Source organism: Pseudorasbora parva, chromosome 9, assembly GCF_024679245.1.
Source record: "Pseudorasbora parva isolate DD20220531a chromosome 9, ASM2467924v1, whole genome shotgun sequence".
Taxonomy (NCBI): Eukaryota; Metazoa; Chordata; class Actinopteri; order Cypriniformes; family Gobionidae; genus Pseudorasbora; species Pseudorasbora parva.
This window is the reverse complement of record NC_090180.1, coordinates 32912543-32935377: the sequence shown is the minus strand read 5'-3', so window position 1 is coordinate 32935377 and position 22835 is coordinate 32912543. Positions and strand designations below refer to the sequence as shown.

General features: G+C 38.5%; 1 protein-coding gene across 1 annotated transcript in view; it reads left to right on the top strand.

The window, feature by feature from the left end:
- The window catches only part of pth1r (parathyroid hormone 1 receptor), a 133956-nt gene that overhangs the window by 63259 nt on the left and 47862 nt on the right, over positions 1-22835 (top strand). Inside the window, exon 2 of the mRNA XM_067453218.1 lies at positions 5966-6068. Coding sequence (XP_067309319.1) covers positions 5966-6068 — 103 coding nt within the window. The remainder of the gene's footprint in view (positions 1-5965; positions 6069-22835) is intronic.

Here is a 22835-nt window from a genome sequence, read left to right as displayed (position 1 = left end):
CAAAGTCCTTGCTGCACTTCAGCTGGTACCTTGCAAACCTCATAATACGAGCAGCACGATTACGTGAACATTTTTGCGCCACTAAGGCGACACATCTCTTTAACAACAGGCTGTGAGAGGGCTGTGGACCAAACGACACAAAATTATCACAAAGAAACCAGAGCGATGGACTCCATTGTGTTCAGAGAGCGCCGCTCTTCCTGTTTATCCCGAAACCGTCGCACCGTAATGACGTAAGCGTGCTCCGACACGAATGCTGAAACCCGAAACCGTCGCACCATAATGACGTAAGCGTGCTCCGGCACGAATGCTGAAACCCTATGTGAGTGCAGGCCAGCGAGGGAGTGGGGAGGGGGGACAATCGTACTCGGGCCCGGTTCATGGCAACCGTGCCTAGTGTGAGTACACCCTAAATCAATAAGGCTCCATATGAAGGAATACAAAACTTTTTTACTGAAATAAATTCAAATAATTTATTATTGTCATAATTTAAACTATTGACATCCGCAACTTCGTCAATAAACATTACATTTTACATTTAATCATTTAGCAGACGCTTTTATCCAAAGCGACTTACAAAAAGGGGAGAGCAATAGAAGCAACGAAACAAACAAGGCCAACAACCTGCAAGAGCTGTAAGAATTCTCAGTTAATTATATTACTGAAATAAACATACATAAGCGCCCTATCATACACCTAGCGCAATGTGACGGCAAGCAAGTTTCTTTTTGCTAGTTTCAGCCCGCCACAGTTGCGTCAGTTAAATTCATGCCCAGCGCCAAAATGTTTAAATAGAAAATGCAACAAAATAAAAAAAAGTTTTCTAGTCTGATAATGAGGTGCGTTCAGGCACATTGTTGGCGTGTTGCTTTTGAAGAACTGAAATTGGCTGCGCTATTGACCAACAAAAACCTGGTCTAAATTCAATAGCGCAGTATTTTTTGTGTTATTTAAAGGGTGTTTTAGTAATATGCATCTGTAGGCAAGCACATATTGTGCATACACTCTGCTTATTACACACACGGGAATGTTCAACACACACTTTTACATATTAGAAATAAAAGGATTCCTCTGGAGAAGCAGTCAGTCTTTCCGCTTGCATATTCCACCATGCAAATCCAACATGGTATGAGCACAACTGGCTTTCAAAGGGAATGGGAGATGAGACTCTGATTGGTTTATTGCACGTTACACCCAAAACACACCCATGACTCATTAAGAGACTAGGTACAACCCTTTTGGACCATGCACCTTGCATGTCAACCATTTATTCCGTCATTAAACTAGCAAAATTGGACTCGGCAAAAGTGCACCAACGTCAGACCATTGTGCTCAGAAGAAGTGCAATCCATATTTCTTTAGTATCATTATTTTTATTTATAAAAGTCAACATATATAGAAGGCCCAAATATATCGGTAAAGACATGTCTTTCATCTTTCATTTGTTTTACTAAAGAAGGCAACATTTATTATTAGATTAAAATGCCAGCATTACTGTAACACTAACTAACTAACTAACTAACTAACTAACTAACTAACTAACTAACTAACTAACTAACTAACTAACTAACTAACTAACTAACTGCAGGAAGAAAAGGGGCTAAAACATAAATGAACTATTATAAACACCAGAAAATGGTTTAGATCAAATTGAATTAATTAGTGGTCAATATTAGTCTATTTTCCACGTTTGATAGCACGGATTTGTGTAATTAATGGCTAAATCATCATGTGCCATTCCAATTATTTGTCATAAAGCTACAGATGGCAGATTATGATACTACAGTTTAAATTATGACCGTATTAAATCACATTTAATTCAAAGTCAGAGTACATCTCATTTATTATTATGGCGCCTGATTGATTTAGTTTAGCTCAAAATATTAATGAATGCGTTAATTATCAAAGATTTTCTAACATGGAGTTATTCATTCATGAATCTTTATGACTCCTGTCATAGTAATGGATAGATCTTCATTGGTTCATCATTAGTTGATATCTTTACTAATCATGAGTTTATGTTGAAGTAACTATTAATTCAGGTATCAGTACATGATTATTCATGTTAAAAACTGTTACCTCATACAGTGCACAGATCACATATGGCAGGGTTTAGCAAGAGTGCTATGCCACGTTAAACAACCAGTGAATGCATACAAAGAAAGAAACTCCAGAAAAGTCTATCAAACACCTTCCCTGAGAAGGAAACACCATCTAACAGTCAATGGAGCTCAGCTGGATGTAATCAATGTTGAAAATCTCTTGTCAAATGTAAGGTTTGTTTTCTCTGTGTCTATGTAAGAAATATTAATTAACTCTTAAAAGCAGTGAAACTGACAAGCTTTGCAAGCTACATAATCTCTAAAGGCCTGATGTGGACATTTTTCATCTAAAAATAGCACACATACTCTGGGTAAATGATGATGATGATAGTAAATCGGTGGTTCTCATATAACCCTAGCTTGTTCTAGAACAGAACGTCTAATTATGGCTGTGAGTAAGTCTTCCAGCTTGGATGTGTTTTATACTTAAAGATATGGAGTGCTTTTATGGGGAAAGCAGTTCTAGGAAACAATAGTTGGCAGTTATGACACAGCATGCATTAAAAAGAAAATAGATATAGAAGTTTAAAAAAAAACCCGAAACAAATAAACAATGAACTCTTGTTTCCAGTGATTTAGAAATACAGAATACACTATACCTAACATAGTATCTAACAAAAGTCATTAGCTGAAATAGCATCTATTCTGCATTTTCCCATGTTCATCCCTTTTTAGTGTGTAATGTTGCTGTTTGAGCATAAAAAAGCTCTGAGTTCTTTTCTATATCAGTGTTTCTAAACTCCATTGTATTCTTGAATTTTCTTCCGGGAACCAACACATCACAATATTTCTCATTTAAATAATTAAAATGCAGAATAAAGGGGTGGGGCCTGGTTGATTTAGTTATTAGTGTGTTGAAACTGGTGGTTATGGTAAGGGACGGGACATTTCTTAAAAACTTGCTGGAAACTTGACCAATTACATCACACTGCTCCAGCAGACCAATCAGAGCACACTGTGCTTTTCAGAAGGAGGGGCTTCATTGAGACAGGAACTAACCGTTACTGACAGACTGGGAAGAGCTGCAACAATGGAGGGGAAATAAAACATTAAAGCAGGACAACCTGCTCTAGTAGAGCCCCAAAACAACAGCAAGACTTTGAAAAAGGGATGTTGACAGCCTTTCATCTGTCACAACTGGGATATCATTGATAATTCCAGTTTCCCACAAACAAAAACTGTGCATATAACTGGAAATTATGTATTTCTGGTGTGCTGTAATAGTAGAGAGGACAGGAAATTGCGTAGCCTGGGAAAACCCAGATAACTTCCGGCAAATTTAGATTTGCTCTGCAAGTAGTCTGTCCAAGAGCCCATTCAAGCCCATTTCTAATCCGTCAAAATTGTGGCACCAATCAGAAACATTGGGGCGGGCTTTACATGATGACGACAGCGTAGAGATGGTGAAGCAGATTTTTTTTACAAAACATTACATTTGTATACATTACAAAGATGGATGCCATCGTCGAACATCACCCGTACACGTCTGTTTTAAGCAATTAAAACTTTTCCTTTTCTTTAAAACTCGAGCAAAGAACAACACTCGGCCAGATGCGGATCACACCGACTACTTTGATGAGGGATGGGGAGTGTGATCTTGTGCTAACACCACACAGCAGCTCTCTATCTGGCATTTCTGTGCTTACTTCCTCAGACTAGATCTGGTAGTCAAGTAAAAAATTTAAATAATTGTAAATAAATTACTAGCGTAACTATACTCAAGTCTGAAAATGTTCTAACACAACTGCAATGGCTTGAAAGTTTGTGAGACACAATTTTCCAAAGATTCATCAATATTATTTTATTTTCAAAATATTGCAAATCGCATTCTAATCACAGTACAAATGCCTTACAACGGGGAAAGATGCGATCAGAGCTTGATATTTTCTGTTCGACCGTCAATCCTGAGATGTTATTAGGTTTTCCAAATTTTGCAAAAATGTTGATGAAGTGGCGTTGGACACCAGCTATTATCATATTTCTTTTACGACAACAACAAAAGTCATCAGAAGCCATTGCAAAATCTTCCTCGAAATCACAAACAGAGAATTGCTGTCAGTGTCTCAGATGTTTCTCCGTCACTCTGCAATCGTCATCTCCTTTATCACTCTGATTGGTTTAAGGTCTATCCAATTGCACCCAGAGGCATTTGGGTGACGTCCGTTGGTGATGCCCCTTTGGAAATTATTTGTCTATGAAGCTTTCCCAGACCATAACTCGGTTACTACTGAGAATGGTCTGGTTTTAACAAGGCTAGAAATTGCAGAGAAAAATGGGAAATAATCATAGACTGTAAAAAAATTTTTTAAAAAAATGTGACGTCACCCATAGGATTCTGGCCATTGACATCTTGGCAGCACCTCACTGTGCATCACACCCAGAAACTAAAAATGGGCAAAGAGGTGGAGCTGACATAGGTGCTAAACATAGGTGGAGCTGAGGTGACGTGTTTAGCAGACAAACAACAATCCACCTGACACTCAAAGTGGCCACGCACTTAATTATGCAAAACTTTAAGGCTTAATATAATGTAAATGAAAGGAGTTATACAAAAATTAAAGGGCAAAATTGGCTATATAGACCAAAACAACAATTTGGACCAGGCTGTAAACATGTTTTTTTTTTTTTCCTGTTGTACAGTTGTGCATTTTAACATGAGGCTCGATGAGATTCTGAATTTTTTTTATGCCATCAACTTATAAGAATATTACATACTGCACTTTCAGATTGTTTCAACCCAGCTGAGATACAAAATGCAGAAACTAAAGAGATTGTTAGATTGAATCCCCACACCAGGAATATTGGATCCAGTCACTTTGCCTGTTCTCGTGAGAAGATATCGGTTTTGTTTTTCTGATATCAAAAAGATTTGTCTGATTCACAAGATCAGAGAACACAACGGTATTACCTTAAGGTCCTCTATCAGCCAGAGAGGAAGAGTACAAAGCAGGAGATGATTGTAAAAAATGAGCAGGGTTTATTAAATAATCTTAGTTGCATATGTTTCAATTCTGGATTTCGTATGAACTTCGTCTGACCAGAACAAATCTATTGATATTTGTCACTATTGTAAAGCACTGTCAGCAGCTTTTATAAACATGCCTTAGAAAAGAACATTACTGGTGTGAATCATAAGACAAAACAATGGCACTGACATATTTTTAGATATTATTTCAGTTAAAACAGCTCAAACATCTTATCTTATCTTATTTACTTATATCATCTCATCTCCATCCATCCATACATCCATACATCCATCCATACATCCATCCATCCATACATACATCCATACATCCATACATACATCCATACATAAAGCCATACATCCATCCATCCATACATACATACATACATACATACATACATACATACATACATACATACATACATACATACATACATACATACATACATACATACATACATACACTCACCATATGAATATAATGATATATTTAAATTAATGGAAAAAAGCTTAAATAGTGCTTTTTATGTGCAAGAAATGGCAAATCAAATTCCTGTGAATGAGCTTAACTGGGGTGGCATTGTTTTTATACAATACATTTGTATCTAGTTATACTACATACTACATAAAATAAATAGTTAGAAGTTAGTTATAGCACATAAGCACATAAAATAATTAGTTGGAAATTAGGATGATTTTTTTATAGGTCGTTGTAAATACTCAAAGTTTATAATATAACTTAGAATAATCAAATGCATAAGCATTCAGAGCAAAGCAGATAACATGGCTGTTTTATGTGCAAAAAAACAATATGCCCTCATGATGGTATATTAATACCTATGGTAATCAACTCCATGGTAATATATTTAATTCTGCTATACATTGTGTGTCTGTGCAGGTTGATGCTGATGATGTCCTCACAAAAGAGGAACAAATCTATCTTCTGTTCAGCGCAAAGCGGAAATGCGAGCGGGCGATCAAGTCCAAACATAAAATTACTGGTAAGTTATAAACGTTCTATTCTTTAAAAGAAGAAAAAAAGAACAAACTCCTAATCTCAGCAGGGCTCTGGGGGTCACTGCATATACATCCACTGTCTCTGAGCACTACTGTAGTACAGGTATCTTTACTCTCAGGCCAGTTTAGGATTGCTGAAATTACACCTTTGATGGACATATGAGTTGTGGATAAAAGACGTGTTTCCATAGGGATGTTTGCTGGGGTCGGGTCTCAGGTGCTTGACCGTGACTCTGTGCTATGCCACTTCCAATCAGGTTGATGCTAAAACGAACTGGCATTGATTAAGTAGGATCTCTTAGCAACGCTCCATCAGTAAGTGCCAAAGCCAACAGAATCCATTAGCTTATATTACACTGGCCTGACACCCTGTTATTTAAGATATAAAAAAATAAGCAGCTGTCTGTCAGCTCCCTGGACATGTTTTAGTCTCCAGGGCGTAGATTTGTTTTCAACATTGCGGGGGTTGAAGTGTGAAGTATTTTAGTCCTGGGTCATTCTCCCTTGTGACATTTATTGTTTTATTTTATTTTTTCTAAATGTATTTTTGTTTTGTTTTTGTTTTTGTGGTAGCATACTTATAACCTTTACACATACAAAGATGATTACTGCAATGAATGAATAATTAACATAATTCCTTGTTTGGATAGGATAAACAGATATGAAGTATTTTATATGATTTAAGCACTTGAAACCTTTTTATCTGAACATGATTTTCTACTTCAGAGTGCCATGGTTCACTTAACATCTGAAATGCTAATTTCATGCTCCTAATAGTTATTGTATATCAGGGGCCGGATTCATGAAAGTTTTCTTAAGAAAGAAGTTAAGGAAATTCTTAAGATGAATTCTAAGAAGTTCATAATGTTCCTAAGTGCAATTGTTGAAAAATTCTTAAGAAGCTCTCAAAGATTTTCTTAAGAACATCTTAATTTTTTTACTTAAGAAGAAAATCAATGGTGTTATTTGGTGTTATTTTATTTAAAAGGTGTTAATGAAGATAAACGTAACGGTGTAACGTAAAACACCTCAAAGCCTGTTTTTTTTGTTTTTGTTTTTTTGCGCTTCCTGCAGATTACCGTAGATATCCTAATAAGTGTGCAGCCTATTTTCGTCGTGACTGGCTTGACGGGAGTAAATTACTAAATGTTCTGTTTTTATTTTGCTGTGTCTGTAAAATTTGTATTTGTATTTTATAAGAGCCTATAGCCGTTTATCAAGAACGCTGCTCGGGTACCAAAAAACGGCCATTAGTTCTACAAAAGGCGAATCATATGTCAGAAACATCCGAGCCCGCGGCAGACGTCAGAAGAACTGGCTGAGGAAAGACTGCTCTCGGCGGATTAACGAGCGCTGAATAGCCGCTGACCACCTGGCTCTCACAGCTCCGAAAATGCCAGATAAAATTGTCAAATAGGCGCTCTCTTTATAAATAAACCACAGATTTCATCTTTAAAAAAGTTCATTCTCGCCTGAAAAAGTCTTAAAACTACTGTTAGTGACACAACAGTAGTATTAGTATTTTTAAATTACTTGGAGTTTCTCGTCCACTATGGCCTGCCGGTTGGTGCGAGTTTTGCTGGTTTTATACTCGTCCCTCGTCCATATGATGCTATTAGTTATAAATATTATATTTAGCTAGCTACTGTTATTTTGTAATGCATAATATTTGAAACAACCCAATAAATTGGTTAAACATGTTACATTTGGGTATTTAAGACAGGTTGGAGGTTATGCTAACTTTAAGAAGTTATTTGCGATGATTTTTAAAGAACATTCTTTTCGTCAATTTGAATACTTCTTAAATTTTATCTTAAGAACAATCATAAGAAAAAAAATTATACATTTTAAAAAAAGTTTTTGGGAATACAAAATATTCTTATATTTTTTCATAAGTTAGAAAATAAGAAGAAATTGGCAGTTAAGAATAATTTTAGTCTTAAGAATGTTTTGTGAATCCGGCCCCTGGTTCTTAATAAATTATGCAAATATTTTTAGATATGAGACTTTAAAGCTTCCAAAATTCTAAAAAATTCTAAAAAAGTTGCTACATTGTACAAATTGTGAATAAAAACAAAATGCAATGATGTGGAAGTTTCACAATTCAATATTTTATTTATAATACAACATAGATGACATATCAAATATTTAAACTGAAAAAAATGTATCATTTGAAAGGAAAAATAAGTTTTTAAGATTTTAAATTTCATGGCATCAACACACCTCAAAAAAGTTGGGACGAGGCCATGTTTACCAATCATTGGCATCCCCTCTTCTTTTTATCAGAGTCTGCAAACATCTGAGGACTGAGGAGACAAGTTGCTCAAGTTTAGGAATAGGAATGTTGTCTCATTCTTCTCTTATACAGGCTTCTAGTTACTCAACTGTCTTAGGCCTTCTTTGTCGCATCTTCCTCTTTATGATGCACCAAATGTTTTCTGTGGGTGAAAGATCTGGACTGCTGCTGGCCATTTTTAGTACCCGCATCCTTCTTCTACGTAGCCATGATTTTGTAATTGATGGAGTATGTGTTCTGGCATTGTCATGTTGGAAAATACATATTTTGTTCTAGAACTTGGATATACCTTTCAGCATTGATTGTACCTTTCCAGATGTGTAAGCTGCCCATGCCACACACACTCATGCAGTTCCTTACCATCAGAGATGCAGGCTTCTGAACTGAGTGCTGATAACAACTTAGGTTGTCCTTGTCCTCTTTAGTCCGGATGACATGGCGTCCCAGTTTTCCAAAAAGAACTTCCAATTTTGGTTCGTCTGACCACAGAACAGTTTTCCACTTTGCCACGGTCCATTTTAAATTAGCCTTGGCTCAGAGAAAATGACTGCACTTCTGGATCATGTTTAGGTATGGCTTCTTTTTGACCTATAGAGTTTTAGCCGGCAACGACGAATGGCACGGTGGATTGTGTTTGCCGCCAATGTTCTCTGGAAGTATTCCTGAGCTGATGTTGTGATTTCCATTACAGTAGCATTCCTGTATGTGATGCAGGGCCGTCTAAGGCCCCGAAGTTCTCGGGCATTCAGTATGGTTTTCCGGCCTGGACTCCTATGCACAGAGATTGCTTCAGATTCTCTGAATCTTTGGATGAAAGTAGCCACTGCAGATGATGACAACTTCAAACTCTTTGCAATTTTTCTCTGAGAAGCTCCTCTCTGATATTGCTCCACTATTTTTCGCCACAGCTTTGGGGGAATTGGTGATCCTCTGCTCATCTTGACTTCTGAGAGACACTGCCTCTCTGAGAGGCTCTTTTTATAGTAATTGCCAATCATGTTGCCAATTGACCTAATAAGTTGCAAATTGGTCCTCCAGCTGTTCCTTATATGTACATTTACATTTTCCAGCCTCTTATTGCTACCTGTCCCAACTTCTTTGGAATATGTAGCTCTCATAAAATCCAAAATGAGTTTTTTTGTATAATTTGGGACTCAGTGGTTGTGTGCAGCAGAACAGAATTTTGTCTCAAAATATTCTCTGCCCGGCCCTCCTCCAGGGAATAGCAGCCTTGCCCACCTCCGGGTCGCCCATCTCAGAGGTGATGTTTCACCGACTGCTTAATCGGTTTCACTGGTGTCGTCTTCCTGCGACGGACACAGTAGAGCAGGCTGTGCCAATGTTTTTTGTTGATGTTTTCGCAGGAGGTGACACCTTTGGTGATGAGCAAACTGAGGGGTGGCCCACAAGGCACTCTGATGGTACGTCGGGGGAAGCTCTTGATTCAGCCTGCTACAGACTGTGAAGAACTGCTGGGTCCAGTTCTTGACAGTGTCACCAAAAAGGCCACCTCAACCCCATGTCAACCCCAACTCAGAACTACCCTCGTGCATTAAGAGTGCAGGGCCGAGGTAACACAGCCCGTGTGCACAGCCACCCAACTGTGAGGGTAATGAGAGAGGGGAAACTTTTTATGCAGTTTTACCTTTGGAACCAAAGTAGTTCCATACTGCCAAGTTCCCTTTCAGTCACTCATGTTCAATGTATGTCTGACATCACCAACAAATTGGGATCACTTCTGGGGAGAGAAGGCAAAGTCAGTGTGTCTTTTCAAGATGTCATTCCATCCGTGCGCTTTTGGATGTGGTCCCGTGTGTGTCCAGGGGGGAATTTTGGGGCTCCAGCAGATGACAGGATGTCGATCACTGCATCGGAGGGGGAGCTTCAGTCATCTGGGGATGAAGGCTTGGCTGCGTTGCCTTCCTCTGGGAGAATAGTATCTCAGTGCCCTGCCCCAGTGCCCTTCTTCCCGGAAGTGCAAGAGGAGCTCACTAGTTCATGGCACCTTTTTCTGTCAGAAACCAACCCAATAGCTCTTCACTCCTCCCTATCCTTGATGTCAGGCCAGCCAAGGGGTACGTGGAGATCCCGCCAATGGAACGGGCCATCGCAATGTAACTGTGTACAGCGTCCACTTCCTCTTGACGTGGTAATCCACTTTTACCATCCAAGGCCTGTAAGTTTATGTCCACTCTAACGGGCAAAGCTTACAGAGCCTGTGGACATGCTATGTCCGCCCTGCATGCCATGTTGTTGATCCAGGTACACCAAGCCCAGTCACTGATGGACATGCACAAGGGTAGACCTGACCCTGAGCTTCTCTGGGAATTCCAGACAGGGACGGACCACACTCTCCAGGCAACAAAACTCATGTCTTGTTCTATTGGTCAGGCGATGTCCACCATACCATACCAGTTCTGGTCCAAAAAAACAGCACAGCGACTGTTAAACAAACAGGGTGGTCTACATTCCCATCGCATGTCACAGCTCACCCGCCATCTCCTCCTCTAGAGTCAGAAGCGTTCAGTCGCTTCATGCCACTCATATTCCGGACCTGCTCAATCGTGCAGCCAACTAACTCTCACGACAGCAAGTGCTTCTGGAAGAGTGGAAACTCCATCTCCAGGTGATCCAGCTGATCTGGAGACTTTTCAGGGCCGCACAGGAAGACCTGTTTGCTGGACATGTCTCACTGCCAGTTGTTTTACTTCCTGACGGTCGGGACCCTCAGCACAGATGCACTGGCACACAGCTGACCTCGGGGAAAATGTGAAAATATGCAGCCTGTCATGCGCGCGATAGATCTCTATCATATCTTACCAGCCATGGCAACAGCTTTTCATCGCTTTAAGTGCAGTGAACCAGCTGTGAGAACATCCTTTTGTTTTTTTGCTTGCCATCATTCCAACCCCAAAAGTTTGGTCCAACACCTTTGTAGAGCGTGATTTCAGGACAACTCAACCATCTCTTGGCTCCGAAACAAAAAGTTGATTTGATGCAAGCACCTGTGCCTCATTTATACCTATGCTGTGTGGCATGAGCAGCTGGTGCATTTATTGCATGCCAATGTGCATTGGCTCGTTTAGATACACTCGAAGTAGATTGGCTCTCGCTAGCGAGATTCCTATTTGTCAGTCTCCAACTGTTGGAAGTGATCGAATGAATGGGAACCTACATAATTGCTTAATAATGCTGTTAATAGCTTTAAAAGAAAAAATCAAAAAGGATACTTACAAACAAAAAAGAAGGAAAAATTTTACTGAAATGAATAAGAAATAAAGCCAGCCTTTGCTTGGGATGAACATATTTAATTTCCTACTTGTGTGTTCGGGATTTTTGTTTTCTAAAACGTTTAAAGGGAGTAAAGCCAATGTGCCGGCTATTATGGAAATGAAGAACTTTTACTTTAAATTGCTAAATGTTAATTTAAAATCAGCCTACGTCAGTGTCATATGTTACCATATCATCACACATGGACACTGAAAATTAGAGTGATTATAATGTGACGATTGGTGCGGAGTTCTAAATCAGAGAACATCGTAGGTTTGAGTGTGTGCCGGGTGGATGATTTATATAACATTGAATTCTGCTGACGTTATAACTGATCTGCTCTGATTCTGTTGTATCTGTTGTACCCAAAAGTAATCAGATTTATTTCAGCCTTCGGATCTGATTCTGGATCATATATGTATTAGTTGAATCTGATGCCATGGTTTATTTAGGGTAGCGTTTTCTTCTCCACGCTTGAGGACGTCACCGCTTTGTGTGCGCTCGTCATTCTTTAGCTCCGCCCACTTGATACGCCTCCAGGCGCTCGGTTTTTTTCGGAAAGACTCGGTACAGCCTATCTTTCTTTTATAAATATAACAAAACTAAAGACTTTTCGGAGATATGAAGGATGCAATACTACTCTATAGGTACTCAAGATTGACATGAGATTGACTGAAACTGAGTGTTTCACCCCCCTTTTAAGTATCTTATCTTTACTTAGTGACTTATGATGTGATGTCTGAACAATACAATGGCATTGCAACATTAGAAAAAACACACAAAAAAACAGCATCTGCTAAATGTCCCCACAAGTTGCCCTGGAAAACAGCATAGCACAGTTCTGTGTAATCCCTTTTGGGTGATTTGCCATGCTAAATAGAGATCTGGGAATAGAAGAGTGTGTGAAAGGGTTTCATTTTTATGGCAACCTCAATTTCCTTTCACTGTGGTCACTTCAGTCCCTGGTGGACTGTCTCAAAAGCTTTTAAATAACCTTTTTGGCGGCCTATTGTCATAGCCAGACTGCTGTATTATTTTCTTCTCATCACAGGCTTATTTTACTTGTGTTAAGTCACTTTTGTCTAGCAGCATGAAACAGTTAGGGAGGTTTGGGTCCAAACTGGAGGGAATATTGTGGAATCTCTCACACAATGGGCATGTGTGCTAGATATTTCAGTTTTAGATGCAAACATGACATGGGCTGCATCATAAGTCACAGACATCCAGAGCTTAAAATAACTTAAAATAATTGAGGATTTTGAATTAGAGTGTCACCTTTCTGCATTTATTTGTAAATATTCCCTGGATATGTTGTTATTATTGCATACTGATTTGTAATATACTACAATACACTGAGGTGCAAATAGTAACTTGCTTATTTAGCTCAAGATGAGGATTTATTAAAGGTGTCATGAACTGGCTTTTACATTTTTTATACTGTTGTCTGAGGTCAACTAATGAAGTTTGTGAGGTTTTTACTTTCAAAAACATCATAACAAACAAGTAATAGGCAATTTTTTTACATTTATATAGGATGAGAAACAAACAGTTCACATTCACAATGAAACTATTGTTCTATTTTATTAAAACAAAGTATATTTCTCATCAAGTTTTCAAATTTTACGTTGATTCCAAAATAAAACAAATCATTTTTATTTTTTAACTAATATTTTGGGATCATCAGTCATCAAAACTCAGTAATAAAATGATATAAAGTGGTGATATCAAGTGGCTGAATTGGTTACTTGTTTTTTAATTAGTTGTCCCATTGACTAGCTGGATTAATTATATGGACAGTGTAACAGGCCATGAAAAGTCACCATGAAATCAAAATAGAAAAGTTTCTTTATGGAATATTGCAGTGTTTATTCTAAATGATTTATCCGTGCACATCATTATTGTTTTAAACTCTGAATCTTGAATCAGAATAACTTTCCCTCCGTCTTGCACCAACATCTCTTCTCTGATGACGAGGGTGAGACAACCTGTCTCTCACTTGAGATCCACCAATAGAGATCGCTAATGTGTCGTCACAATGACGTCTTCACAGTGGTAAACGCAGCACAAACGGGCGCCAGACTTCTTATTTACATGGAGGGAAGAACGCAGTGTTCAAGATGCCGTCTACCTGCTGTGTTATAAACTGCAATAGTCATTCTCACAATAGAAGTGGCATAATGCTTAAGAATGGGATATCATTTTATTGTTTTCCACCGTGGAAAAATAATAGTTGGCTACAACTAAGCCATGTTTCAGAGGTGACAAAAAAGGCAAAGAATGGCATGGATAGCAGCAGTAAGGAGGCCCAAGATGACCTTCATAATAAAGTAATACAACCAATAAAACAATTGATTTTCTTTTTTTCTTCTAAGTGTAACTTAAAAATAAACAGATTAGAGTGTTTGAAGACAAGAAAAGAAAACCAAACCAATATGATGAATGTCCAAAAGATGGCCTTGACAACATTGTACATTAAATGGGGTTGGATACATTATATTGATGTAGATTTCATGTTTAATTCGTGCATCTAAACACAATATAGTAGTACCCAGATTTTTCACGTGAATAAAGGCATAGAGTCGCAAACTTTGCTTATCCTAATGGTCCTTGTTAAGCTTGTCAGTTCTCGTTTCTAATCTGCCCTCGTTTTTTTTTCCCCCTTATAAAACCCGAACATGATCATGTTGCACATCGAGCAGGGACAATTTTTAGTAGCTGCATTTTGTATGATTATATTTAGTTTTTCTCTCTAATTCTTAATTGTTTTCATGCCAGAACACTAGCCTGCTATGTCAGGCATGGTAAACTCGCCAAACATACCCATAATTCTTTACGTTCTGATGACGCCCAGTTGGTCACGTCTTGGCAATCTCTAGCAAATCAGTTCCCCACAGACAATATCAAGCCCTGCCCTACATTTTTTCTTGTTCCAAAAGCGTTTCACTCAGATATGCGGCATGATAGAAAAGAAAACATTAGTGCAGCTTCCGTTTCATGCCGACTTTACAGACATTTAATATAAAGTGTTTATATAATATATACTGTTAAAAAAATCAGGTCTCCAATGGAAATGTTCTATTGACTGATCACATCTAAATGTTTCAGTAGGCCAAATGTAATTTCTTTGAATTCAACTGCATCAATTCACAGAAATTCAATATGGTCAAATGAAAAATTTAGATGTGATAAGTCACTAGAACATTTTCAAATGGAAATTTTAATTTGTTTTGTTTTTGTTTTGTTTTGTTTTTTGGTGCAGTTTAATATAATATAAAGTGTAATTTCTAAGGAACATTTTACTGGTCAATTATGGAAAATGCTGCTGGAAATTGCTCTTTTTGTGTGTAGTCACTCTCTAATGATTTTGAACCCCTTATCCAGTATTCACGGTTGACTGGAAATTCATTAAAAAAGTCCAAGTTTAAATGAAAACTTGCGCTGCATCCCAATTCGCCTACTTATACTAGGTCCTAAAAGTATGTACACTTTTTGTGAAGAAAAAGTATATACTTTTGAGTGTGTAGCAGAAAAGTATGCAAGCTTCGGGACATACTACTTCGCCATCTTTAACGGACTCTGTCGCTTAGTTACGCGCATCCCGTCACCGTTTAACTGCCCTGTCAATCATCGTCAGATTCGTCACAGTTCAAATCCTCCACATTCAGATTAATCTTCTACCGTATCGGAGAAAAATGTAGCCGCGCGTTGATCTGCCATTTGTTGGTCTTTAATGCAGAGACTCTCCTCATGTGTTTGCAGTTTAAATATAATGATGAATTTAAAAGTTAATGGCCAAACGTGTCATTACAAAAGTTCACAATGCTGCTGCAGGTGAAATATAATGTGGACAACAATGAATAAATATATTTTTGTCAGGTTAAATATTGATAGTTGGTCACATCTAAACTTTTCTACTTAACCGCCGGACTCGCACATCCGCCATGTTTGTAGTTTTGTATTTTTAACCGAATCCCCGTCCACCTCGCAGTGGGTTGTGGGCAATATCAGCCGTTGGAGTGCCCATCGATTTATACTTCGAATTCGGACCGGAAATAGTAAACCATCCGGGTATCTTTGGAATACTCTTTTCAACATACTACGATTTGGGACATACTCTATTTTCGAATACTATTTAGTATGGATAGTATGCAAATTGGGACGCAGGAAGATATTAGTTTCATATTTAGTCATGATCTGTTTTGTTTCTAGGTTATGGTTTTCTTTCTGTCCCTGTCTTTTCCTGTGTTCTCATTTGTTACCATGGTTTCTAATCAAGTTCTGATCAAGTTCTCACTTGATCGTTTGACTGTATTTATAAGCTCTGTTTCTTCAGTTCAGTGTTTTGTGTTGAAGTTAATGGTGTTGTAGTGGTGTATCACACTATTGGCCCTATTTTATGCGACCTGAATGCATATCAATCAATCAATCAATCAACTTTATTTATATAGCGCTTTTACAATCACGATTGTGTCAAAGCAGCTTCACAGTGTCAAACAGGGTAATATTGCGACAAAATTAGATTTGGCTGTACAGCCGTACTGGAGAAAACAGTGATGTTATCAGCTTATTTTAATTTATCATATAGCGACAATGTTGGCAGATCAGTATTATAGTTTATAGAATTAAATAAGACCTAATTCATATATTTTATTTGTATAATAAGTTGAATAACTTTAATCATATTTTTAGTGTCCCCAACTGAGCAAGCCAAGCCAAAGGCGACAAAGGAGGCATAGTCTGATGGCACAGTCGTTTTCAGTTCCTTAAAATAGCAATGTGTCAACAATGCGTCTGAACACACCTGGTTTTCAGACCAGCATGCCCATAGGCTGAAACTAGCAAAAAAAAAACTGCCGGGTGTATGATAGGGCCCTATCTGTTTATTAAAGTTTTTTGGTTATTACGATCATTCTGCGTCACTCGTCTCTCTTTTGGAAAATGTGCATGTTACCCGTGAAAATTAGTAGCTATGGCTTATTTAAATGAAAAAGAAACAGAAGAGAGGATTAAACGGCAGCCCAGATTGGCCCGTGACGGCGGTCCAGTCCTGCTCAGTGTCGAGTCTTGAGTGAATCCAGGAGTTCAGGAGGCAATAGATGCTCCTATATATCCTATTAGAGGCCACTGATGTCAACGCTGACGCTAAGCAGAGGTCTGGCACTAGAATGACTTCTCATTGAGATGCAGTCGATGTAAGCTTGCCTGAGCTCTGTCACACCTAATGCCTCCCGACATCTCTTTCCTGTCACTGCCAAGATGGACAACTGTGCTCTTTTCACTCTTTCAAAACCATTTCCAGCGTGTCATCTACTTCGATTTGCAGATTACTTTAGAAATACAAAATGATGACTAACAGACAGGAATAATTATAATATACAGCGGGGTCCAAAAGTCTGAGACTATTTTGCATGTATCAAGGCTTGGCGGAGTGATCGCGATTTCAAACAAACAGGTTACTACAGTTTTGTGAGGCAGTCGTGATTAGCAGGTAATTTCTCCAGTGATGCATCATAATGCAGTGGTTAAGTAGCGAGTTACGGGAAACACAGCCCTGAAACATGAGTTGAATGGGATTTTTGATACATAACCGTTTCCAGTTTTGTCCCCTGTTTAATACCATGTATTGAAACAATTACCTTAAATTTCTCAGAATTATCATACATTAACCCTTTTTTTCTCCTTTGGAAGAATTTCCAGCTCATGCTTTAACAACAGCTGCTCTCTATTGAAACTCTGCAACTTACCTGTCTTATCAGGCATGATTTCAGGAGTAAATCGGACCCTGCTACAGTAGTTGCTGGTTTTATCGACAAATAATGTCTTAAAACTTATATATAGGTCTTATTTATGCTACATAAATAATATAATTTTTTTTTTCTCAGACTCCATTGGACATTATATAATACAGATTTAACGACTGAAGTAATTGAGCATCTTAGAAGTATATACAAGTTTTTTTTTTCTTTATCTATGTTTTCATGCAACCAAATAATCCGTTAGTAATTGGATTAATGGTTCAGTCAGACTGAAAAGCCTTCATGTAAACAACACAATTGATCGATTAAGCTCAATTCAAATACAAATAGCCCATCATCTTGTTGGCAAAGGTTATTTAAATAACTATTGGCTGGTTTGGCCAGACAAAACAGCGGTATAGCAAGTGACATTTTCTTTTGTTAAAATTGACCCGAGGTCAAACCTGCCTGTTTTCCGATCCCATTCTTCTCCTGTTTTTCGTCACGTATCAGCACTAAAGGATGCTCAACAAAAATCAATAAATGCTTTGAAAAGTGACTAACGGGTGTTTAATAAACCTAAGTAAATTCTGATGTGGTGTCCTCGCATTGACAGTTGTATCATTATCACACTGATCAAATGAGTTATATCATTAAGCCCAAAGTATATTTCATTTTTTATAAGAATGCCAGTGTATGTATACAGTTGAATGCACAGCCTCTCAAAATATATTGCATGAGGACACCTTTACTGTTCAGCAGGATCAATATAGGGTTAGTATTTTCCCAATTAGGCAGCATTAATTTAAGATACTAAATATAATTATAATATAATTGAAAATAATAGCTGCAGTCCATAACTTTTTTTGTGGTAAAAAAAAATATCCAAAATAAATTTTTGAGCAATTACATAACCAGCCAGTGTTCAAAGCGATCTCCTTATCTTAGCCTGATTCACAACAGTAAGCTTGTAAAAATGTGTTATAATTTGAGTGGTAGCCTACTGGTAGCTTTACACAGGAAATTCAAGTTTGCCGCCGGTTGTCTTTGCATCACGTCTTTATACATAAAGCAACCTGATCACACAGAATTCCGTGAAATGAACACGGGCCCTTAACTCAAAAATCCGTGGTAGTTTCACGGAATCGCCGAAAATTCTGTGATGGGTTCACGGAAGTGATGCCTATGTAAGTCAATGACAGGCAGCATCCGTGGTCCACACACAGATTCCCAACACACATTTAATTATATGCATTTGTAAAAGTAGACATGATTTTATGAATATTTATAGCCTACTTTTATATTTTGGAGCAACTAACTCCACTCCTACCCTAAACCTACCCACTTATCAACAATATAAAACACATAACAGGCAAATAAATGTACAGTCACAGTTATTTATCGCAAAAACGGACCAGAAACCGTATAGAAGAATTAACTCATGTTGCATTCCAAGTCTTCTGAAGTCATACGATATCTTCATGTAGTTGATCTTAATGTTTTAATCGTTGAAATGATGATCGCGCTCCACACACGCGCTCGATCATATGTCTCATGATTCTAATAATACAAACGACTCTTTAGCATGACGCGATCGGTCACGAGACACACGAGAGCCAATGGCATTTTACAATCAAAGCTGATGTAATAATGCAATTGGTTACGCGACATACAACAGCCAATGCTGTCAAAGCTGACGTTACGTTTCTTCCAGCGGCAATATTTGAAATGTATTAATATTCGGCGGATGGACTCGACGTTACTGATCGTTTTTGGGGATTTTCTTCACAGAAATCAATCATTTGGCCTCGGAACACTTGGAATATTTGTAGTTTCTGAATAAATTGTGCCTGCAGTATCTGTGTATCTGCCTGTTATATCCTGTTTTTTTATAATACACAAATGGGTAGGTTTAGGGAAGGGATTGAGTTCGGTGTTCAAAATGTGTCAGAATAAAAAGAAAAATAAATGTAAATAAATTATGCTGAATGAATTATTGAAATTATGCAAACTGACGAATATAAGGTATTGGAACAGGGAATCCATGTGTGGACCACGGATGCTGCCTGTCATTGACTTACATAGGCATCACTTCCGTGAACCCATCACGGAATTTTTGGCAATTCCGTGAAACTACCACGGATTTTTGAGTTAAGGGTCCGTGTTCATTTCACGGAAATCTGTGAGATCAGGTTGCATAAAGGAGTCCAGCTAGTAGGCTATCGCATGTGAGGATACTGCAGGTGGCGGATCATTTATAGCAGCTGGAAAAATCAAACATATAATTTTGATGGTGGACTGTAATCTAGAAATGTCCAAATGACAATCATTAGTGATAGCTGGGGATTCACCCAAGTCAAAAGTTAGTCAAAAGCAAAAAAATTGACTTTACAAAAATTTAAATTTACAGGTAAAGCTAATACACACTAAATGCACATAGTCACGCAATGCTGATGTTGGTAACTACCATTTTGAGAACAAAGTATAACGATAATAATAATTGCACGGTTTGATGTGATGTGATCTAAGCGATCGTCAATCACCACTGGTAGCGTGATTTATTGTAATGCATTGCTAGCATGGCGCTAGCAACGCCAAGGTCATGGGTTCGATTCCCAGGGAAAGCAAGAACTGACAATAGTCTAAAAATGTGTGCCTTGAATGCAATGTAAGTCGCTTTGGATAAAAGCGTCTGCCAAATGCATAAATGTAAATGTAATGCTTTTTTTTTCAGTTGGTCAGAACAAAAGTGGCAGACATGTTACTTACTTGTTCAAATGACATTTTCAGGTAAAAATTTGGTTATACTCCAAGACATAGAATCTGTGATTCCGAATTACAGAATCCACAGAGGTGTGGTGAATGAATGACAGCCACACAATTCCTCAAAACATTAGATTCATTTACACTTAATTTGCACAACACATATAAAGATGATAATTCCACAAATAACTGTAATTTCAGGTTTCAAACTGAGATGGTGACATAGAGGCAAGACTTACAGACTGTAGCTTTAAATACACTTAAAGGGGGGGTGAAACACTCAGTTTCAGTCAGTGTCATGTCAATCTTGAGTACCTATAGAGTAGCATTGCATCCTGCATATCTCCGAAAAGTCTTTATTTTTTTATTTAAGTAAAATTATATAAGAAAGATGCGCTGTTCCGAGTCTTTCCGAAAAAAGCCGAGCGGGTGGGGGCGTGTCGTGTGAGCGGAGCTAAATAATGACGTGTGCGCGCTGCTGCTATTGTGTTGAGTCGAGTGCGTCGTAAAGCTGTGTCATCCCTAACAGCGGGAAAAAAAACTTTATTCAAAATAAAAATATGGCTTTTAATCAGATACAGCCATACATCTATGATCCGGAATCAGACCCAGAGGCTGCAGTTGAACAGGAGCAGCAGCAAAAACGACTAGAGCAGGACGTCTCTATGTGGTACAAGTTATACACTAACTATATAATATGCTTAGCGGCTTGTGTTATTTACATATTTATACTTGAATTATATCGTCGTTTTTTTGTCTTTGAAGGTGTACATGTGGGAAGTGCAGTTGTGCACGTGTGTGTGTGTGTTTACGCGTGGTTTGTGTAGACAATTGTAACGTTAGTAAGCGGACTGGTTTTGCACGGCAGGCTAAGTTAGTGTTTACAGAAGCCCCGTTTCCACCAAAATTACCCGGAACAATTTGTACCAGGAACTTTTTTACAGGAACTTTTCTCCCCCCCAGACCTGCAGCTGTCTGCGTTTCGACCGCGATAAAGTTCCGAGAAGATTAGGCAAATTAGTCCGGTGATGTAGGACTGCGCGCAACTGCTCCTCCAAATCAGTGAAGGACTGTAATCATTTTTAAGTGTACCGATTGAAAGATTTAGTGAACTGTTTACATGAGACGTTATCTAAACCGATCTGGTGTTTACATGTGATGACTTTCAATCGCAATCATTTGTCACATGCAGTTTGTCTGCCGCACCAAAAATGTCAACGCTGTTTTCTCCAGCAGCTGGAGTGTGTTAACTGTAGCCATAGCAACTCTTAACGGCCACCAGGACTAATACAGTATTATTTATAGCTATTTGTTGTAAAGTGTGATAATCATCTCAGAAAAAAAAATCTTCTGTCAGGCGCAGTTAAAGTAAAAACTGCCCGGGGCAATATACGCTGTGTCATTACTCCAACATTATATTCATAACTTATGAAATAAAAAGTTTACCCCTCAGAAAAATTTACTTTCCTCTCTTGTCAAAATGAGCGCGGCGCGTGCCGTCACGTCATGTAAGGACACACACTTAAAAGTAATCGGTCAGGTCGTTTACATGGTGAAAAAAAATTAATAACGAGTATGGAAGAGATTCAAGCTGTGCTGCTTTTGCTGGTTATGTATAGGTTTACTAAAGAGGTAATTAACAACGACAGAAAAGAGCACTAATATTCAGCAGCATATTCAGAAAGCTTGTAAAGCTAGATTTAAAATGACAATGTATATTATTATCAGCTATTACGGACATTGAACGTGAGATGGCTGAGACGACCGCGCGCCACCAGACAGAGAGCAAGACTGATATTTACTGAACGCAGAACGAACCTCGCAAAAGACTTTTAAAAATGCCCGTTGAACTAAAATGCTGCGTGAGCTCAACTTTGAAAAAGTACTACCTCGCGAGCAGGGCCGTTTGGAGGGGGAAATATTTACCCGGAACTTCATTTAGACCCTGGTTCCTGCGGTCTAAACACACGAAGTACCGCCCAAAGTTCCTAGTTCCTGGGTAAAGTTCCTGTGGTGGAAACGGGGCTATAGAAAGACACGGAATAGTAGCGCATTTGAATGAAGAAGCGTGCTTATTTAGTTCAACATATTTCCCCACTCTTTGTGCATTGTTGTTTGGAGTGCTTTTACAATACACAAACATAAAGTTACACATATAGTGGCCGGCTAAACAAATGTACACGCACTACACATCGCATGCTCCATTGATCAATTAACTATACGTGATCATGTTTGGGCTACTTGATGAGCATAGGCAAAAACACAAACCTTTGAAGCAGTCTAACTCACCGCCTGCGGTTCTAACGTTGGGACCTTTATCGTTGGGACTGCTCCATCCTTCAGCATTAGGCGATCGGGAAAATCCGGCGTCGAACTGGGCCTTGTTTATGAAACAGTCGGCACCGAAATGCAGCGAACAGATATAAACATTCGCGCAACTCAGTTCCTCTTCCGGAAAAGCAAATTACATCCACTGTTGCCTTAACGCGGGGTTTTGGGGAATCTGTGCAGGACTGTCTTGGTCTGGCAACCAAAAACGCACTTTTTTGGTGACATTGTAATTGTGCACATCACCTGTGCAGCGCAGCCTACGAGCCAGCGCTTTGATGGGCGTAGCCTGTTACTTTCGCTCTCTCCCTCTCTCTCTCTCATGCTCTTCCGGTAGAATTGTCCGTACGGCCCATACA